The sequence below is a fragment of the Eumetopias jubatus genome, unplaced genomic scaffold, assembly GCF_037043125.1.
Source record: "Eumetopias jubatus isolate StellerSeaLion01/CBP00866 unplaced genomic scaffold, mEumJub1_p1.0 scaffold_11, whole genome shotgun sequence".
NCBI lineage: Eukaryota > Metazoa > Chordata > Mammalia > Carnivora > Otariidae > Eumetopias > Eumetopias jubatus.
Window position 1 is genome coordinate 11,159,636 of NW_028274817.1, and position 5,979 is coordinate 11,165,614.

Below are 5,979 nucleotides of genomic sequence, written 5' to 3' on the forward strand. Positions count from 1 at the left end.
GTTGGGTGTAGAGATTACTTAAATAAATAAACTTAAAAAAAAGAGGGAGAGATGCAAAGTGATGATAAAGATAGTAAGTATGAAAGGAGGGAATAACTTTAAGCCTGCACAGAAATTTCACCACCAATGATCGATTTTAAATTAGCTCCTTGAATCAATCACAAATCTCACAGTGGGGTCCCTTGGGTTTCAGACTTCTCTGTGGTTCTTTAACCACGCTATCGTGGAAGGTTAAGGTTAAGGTGACAAGATTGCTGACTGTCTCAACAGCCACTTCTTAGGCCCTTCAATATAGGATAAATACATACATGCATACATGCATACATACATAGAAATTAGCTGAGGGGCTTCAGACTTTACTAGGCATCACAATCACTGAGGCTTCCTCCTGAAAGCAGGTCGCTTCAGGACCCTCCTATTGAGATTTTAATTCACCTGGAGCTGCTACCTTCATAAGCAACTCAGGATATTCCCAAGGGAGGTGGTCATGAGACCACTTTTCAAAAAGCTGAATCTGATAGTTAGGAATAAGGTTAAAGGCATGCAGGGGAGAAATCATCTAGAAATTAGAGCATGGGCTTCAGGTGTCCTTCCTGGGCAGTAAGTAAACAGAAAGGGAGAAAGGAAATAGCTATGCCTGAGTCTGGACGGGGGCTCACTCATCCACTCATCTAATAAATATTTACCGTGTACCCATATGGATCAGGCACTGTGCTAGGCACTGGGAATTACAGAAGAAAACAAGACAAATGAGGTCCCTTCCCTCATACTGACATGCCCTCTTACCACTCTCCATACCTACCTGTTAAAGTTACTGTGGTTGCTCAGTCAATCCTGCAGCCCCTAATGCCCCAGTGATTCCACTGGAAGAGGGCTCTGGGACACAAGAAGCAGGAAGAATGACAGAAGGGAAGGCATGACTATTTTGTTTCTTCAAGACTAGCCCTCCAGGAGATTCTGCAGCTGGAATTAAGGGCTTTCTCAGTCTCCAAGAAGCAGTACAGAATGCACACTGGGGGTGCCTCCTACCTGGTATGGTTTGAGGTGTGGGAGGGTATGAGTGAGCAAAGGCTTCCCAGAGAAAGTCCTGTCAAGGTAAACATCTCCACAACCCTGATTAACCAAAAGGCAATGTCCCCAGTAACAACATCCTATAGGGAAACCCTGTGCTATCCCTGCTGGACATCCAGGCATCCTGCTATCTTCTTAAAGGGGGTGGTATCATCCCCTACCCTAGGATAAAATCTAAAGTACTGGGCCAGGCATTTGAGACCTTCAAATATAATTTGGCCCCTGCCTCCCCTCCCTAGCTCCTGTGATCCCCTGAACACACTTTACTGTTTTTCCCTCCTTCTCAAACTTTGTCAGATACTCTTCCCCTGCTGGTATCGCCTGTGCCCTCTCTTTCTACACATTTTTCTGGGCTCAGTTCAAATGCTACTTCCTCCAGAAGCTGTAACCCTCTTGGCAAGGAGGACCTTCTTCCTCTGAATTCTTCCACACAGTCCTTAGGTGCTTTTCCTACAATTAGAAGTGCTTTTTTTACTACATTAATTTACCTTCCAAGTTAGGATGTGCCCCTTGAGGATAAAGATTGTTTTTGTTTTTGTTTTTACATCCCTTCTCAGGACCTAGCACAGTGCCTCAGTAAGTATGTGAAGATTGCCTCAACAGCAAGTTTTTATTCTATCCGGGAATTCACTTTATTTTGTTGTATCATTTTAATGCATTCGTTGATTACAAATCTACTCCAAAGCCCACACTAATGAAACAGAAACAATCTTCTGATATGAACCTAAAGGCAAGGTATTACTCAACTATCTACAATATTTTATATACTTGCTTTGGAAGAGCCTGGGGGAGATATGTACATTTTAACTTCCTCCCACCCCTTCGATAACTTCACTGCCACCTCCTCTGCCTCCACACGGACTCTTTGATCACCTCCACTCCACCCACCCCTATTCAGAACCACTTTGGCCTTTTAGGTGTCCCTAGGATTTTCATTTCCAAATCCTTTCCATTCTTGTCCCCCCCCCCCATATTTTTTCAGGCCAGAGGAAGTAGATCTTTCATAACTCCAGTTATAAGGTGTATCCCTCAGGCAACTTCAGGAACTCCAAGGCTGCCCTAATATGCAGAGTGACAATCCTGAGTACTCACGAGCTAAACACACAAGACCTGGGATATTTAGGCAAGTTTCAACTATCAGAAGAGTAGTTTCCTGTTCAAACACAGAGATTCTACTGATTCCTAAATTGATGTTTTCCTGCTTTTTCTAAAATATAGTGGATTTTAATGTTTTACTGACTTTTACTTATAGAGAAGGGAGAACATTTATTGAGTACCTTTAGGTGTTAAGTACTGGGCTAGATACTTAAATTACGGATGTCATCTTATCCTCATGACTACTTTAGGAGACACACAGTTCCATTTTACAGATGAAAAACTGAGGTCAAGAGACATTAAGTGATTTGCCCAAAATAATGTAATGAAGATGTGGGACTGGGATTTTACTGTTGGTCCTTTTTTAATACAAAGCTCATGCTCTTTTAGTTATATCATGCTGTATCCTTAAATAAAACCCAGTTCATTCTGACTGTCTTCCAATTCAAAACAGAGATCACCAAAAAGATGTAACCTTAGGAAAAGGAACTTTTTACATTCCTCAGAAAAAGGAGCACTACTGGGCCACCAGGAATACCATCTTTGATCTCAGGATCTCAATTTTTGGTTTAATTTTCCTAAAGAGCACTGAATTGACTCAGTATCAAGTATTACCTGCCCAACCATTATAGCACCCCCTTTACACCATCACATAATCACCATAAGCAGCTATATATATATAAAAAAAGCACCTCACAGCCTAATATGTATTACTTGCACACTTTGTACAAATTAGGTGCATGGTAAAGTGGAGCAAAAATAGAAAACTCCAGATTTCACCAAGATGTCAAGTTTTACATTTTGATAAGATGTAACTGAACTGGCAAAAAATGGTTAAAGCAAATAACCAAATAATAGAGGATAAAAGTATCCTATAACCAAGTAAACACCTATTAGTCCTTCCCCTTTAAGAATTTTAAATAAGGTCACATTTTTCATTCAACAAACATTTATTGAGCACCAGCAACTGTGCTAAGTGCTAAGGAATATAACTGTGAACAAGATAAACCAGGCTCCCGCTTTGACCAGATACTTCTGTTTTTTCTGATCTTGCTAACTACTACATAATACTTGTTCTCTGCTAGAATTATATTTTTGGGAAAGTCAGAGTCATACGAGGCCTCTTCTAGAATACTTTAAAAGTTTCTTTATGGCAAACTTGACAGAAATCTTTGTTTAACTTTGAGAAGAAAACGATGGTCTCGAGCATCCTTTCGACAAGCATGTAGAAGGTCTAATTAGCTCTCAAACAACATGGCGGCTGGCGGCCAACGGCACGGTTCAGACCATTCGGTTGCGCTTGTGGGTTGGGGAGTCTGTGACACTATCCCCGCACTGGGCCGAGGTGCGCTTGCGGGTCCCCCCGCTGTCCAGGCGGAGGGCCAGTTCTTCTGAGTTGAAGGGGTTCAAGTCGTCCTCGAGGAAGCTACTTTTTCGGCGCCCGCCGCCGGTGCCATTGGTGGCGACGCCATTGGTGGCGACGCCATTGCTGGCGACGCCGCTGGCTTGAGGCGGGGAGCCGGGTGCACCAGATCTCACGCTGATACTCGCCATGGCACCACTGAGGCCATGCAGGGCGATGGCCTCGTGGAAGGGCTGCAGGTCGACGTCTACGGACGAACTGGATTCAGTGGCTGTGGCCTGGCTGGTGGCCGCGGCGGGCGGCTTCGGCGGCGTCCTGGGGGTGCGCGATGATGGAGGTGCGGGGGGCACTTTGCCGCACAGGAAGCTAATCAGGTCTTCGCGGAGAATGGTGCTCCGGCCCTTCTTCACCCACTCCAGGACGTCTTTGATGCGACGCTGGTAGCCAACCTGGACGCCCAGGTCAAAACTTCTTTGGTGGGCATCCCCGCTCTCTTTGTAGAGACTGGTCACGGCCATGGCCGCATTCTGGAAGGGGTCCCACATGGACAGTTCTGGCTGTTGGCACCCGGAATCTTTGTAGAGCTGGGCCACGGCGGTGGCAGAGGTCTGGAAGAGGTGCCACAGCCTCTGCTGCTCGGTCTTGAGCCCCGCTGCCTCAGCGGCCGCCTCCTCCTCCAGCTCAGGGGGCAGCTGCTCTTCCTGCTCGGCCTCGGCCAAGCACTGGCGTTCCCACTTGGAGAACCAGTGCTCCGCGACCTCGGCCTCGCCCTCCTTCGGCTGCTCCTCCATCCTCCTTCTGGCCGCTTGTCTCCTCCACCGCCGCCTCCTCCTCCGCCTACTCTTGCTCCTCCACCTCCACCTCACCTCCTGCTCCGAGCTCCCCTCCTCCTTCTGTGGCCGCCGCCTCCTCCGCGTGCGCCGGCGGGCGGTCGCGCGGGCGGCGGGGCCCTGAGGCCAACTGTTCCGGCGCGCGCCGCCCGCGGCCCTGGTGCACGCCCCGCCCCGCCCCGCCCGGCCCGGCCCCCAGCTACGCCGCGGAGATAACTCCGCAGCCGCCGGCGCCGCCTTGCTGCCCCCTTCCGGCCCCGCAGTCCGCTCCTAGGGCCCCCCCATGGCGCCGCGGCCTCCCCGCAGCCGCCGCTGCTGCCGCCTCGGTCGCCGCCGCCGCCGCCGCCTCAGCCGCGGTCCCGCAGCTCAGCCCCAACCCCCGCTCCGCCGCGGCTGCCGCACCAAGAACTCGGAGGGGGACCGGCTGGAGCGCTGCTTCAACGCGGCGCTTGCCTACCACTTGGCCCCCTTTTCACACATTTTTGAGACTTGTCGGCTTCATCCAATGAGCTGATCAAATTTTACATCCTATGTTGCCAGAGAGGATTATGGGGCAACTTCATGGTGTCGATCACATCCAGGGCGCCGATCCGGGAAGGCCAGGGGGTGGGGGGGAGTGGGTAGAGTGGAAAGAGCATGGCCCCCGTGAATAGGCAAGCAGTCTGAATCCCAGCAATGCCCTCTACATAGTAGGTACCCAAGAAAAGTATTTTCCGCTGATCGACGCAGTATTTTGTAGAAGAAAAAAAATCATATAACTCTGCCCCCGCCCCCGCTTCCTGGGCCTCAGTTTCCCCAAGTGCCAAATGAGGTTGCTGGACCAGGTCTCTGAAAAGCACTTACAGCCGTGATTTAGAACTTTCCTGCTGCCTCTGCAAAGCACCTCTTCCGGGCTAGTTGCATACTTATCAAATCTAAGAGTCACGTCAGAAATGGTAATAATTTTTTTCCCTCAGTATCCTTGCAAGGTTTTTGTCATTAAAAAACCTGTGGTCTCCTTTCAACTACTGAAAATTCCAAATGAAGTAAGGGAAGAGAAAATAGGAAAATGAAATCTCAAACACGGTATTCTCTGCTCTAGTGTAAAAATTGACTGTCTTTTAGGAAAGAAAAAAAACTTACCTAATTCAACACCCTAAAAATTATAGCTAGGCAAAACATCATAATAATACCACAATTAAGCTAAACCTATGTGATACTAAAGTCTTTTCCTTGGGTTCAATAACAACCCTCCTCTCCTGTAATGATGCAGTTCTTTTTCAGTGCAGACAGTTCCAGAGCAAACCGTGTTAAGAGAAGAAAAATTATCACTGAGCTAAGAATAACAAAAAATGGGAGGAACTAACATGTAATAAGTTTTTTAATTTAGGAAAAAAGTTAGAATTTCACAGTTTTTGTTGTAGACAATACCTACTAGGTCTCTATGAAGCCTTACAAAGATAAAGGAAGCTAAATCTTCTAGCAAAATATGTTTAATAATTCTCAAATATGAAAATTAGTATATAAAATAAAATGATCTAATCATTAAGCTTTATCATCTTCCTTAAAAGAAATACATGTTTCTAAGTTAAATATAAAAGAGAAGAAGAAGAAGAGGGGATTGTGCCCTTTCTCTGCAAA

General features: G+C 47.1%; 1 protein-coding gene across 1 annotated transcript; it reads right to left on the minus strand.

Moving 5' to 3' along the window:
• Positions 1-3,447: 3,447 nt before the first annotated feature.
• On the minus strand, positions 3,448-4,320 carry HAPSTR2 (HUWE1 associated protein modifying stress responses 2). The gene has a single exon (XM_028123818.1). The coding sequence runs from the start codon at positions 4,318-4,320 to the stop codon at positions 3,448-3,450; it is 873 nt and encodes a 290-aa protein (XP_027979619.1).
• Between the last annotated feature and the right edge of the window lie 1,659 nt (positions 4,321-5,979).

Bases quoted from the DNA above. Each gene is read 5' to 3' on its own strand.
- HAPSTR2 (XM_028123818.1), bottom strand. From the start codon at position 4,320: ATGGAGGAGCAGCCGAAGGAGGGCGAGGCCGAGGTCGCGGAGCACTGG.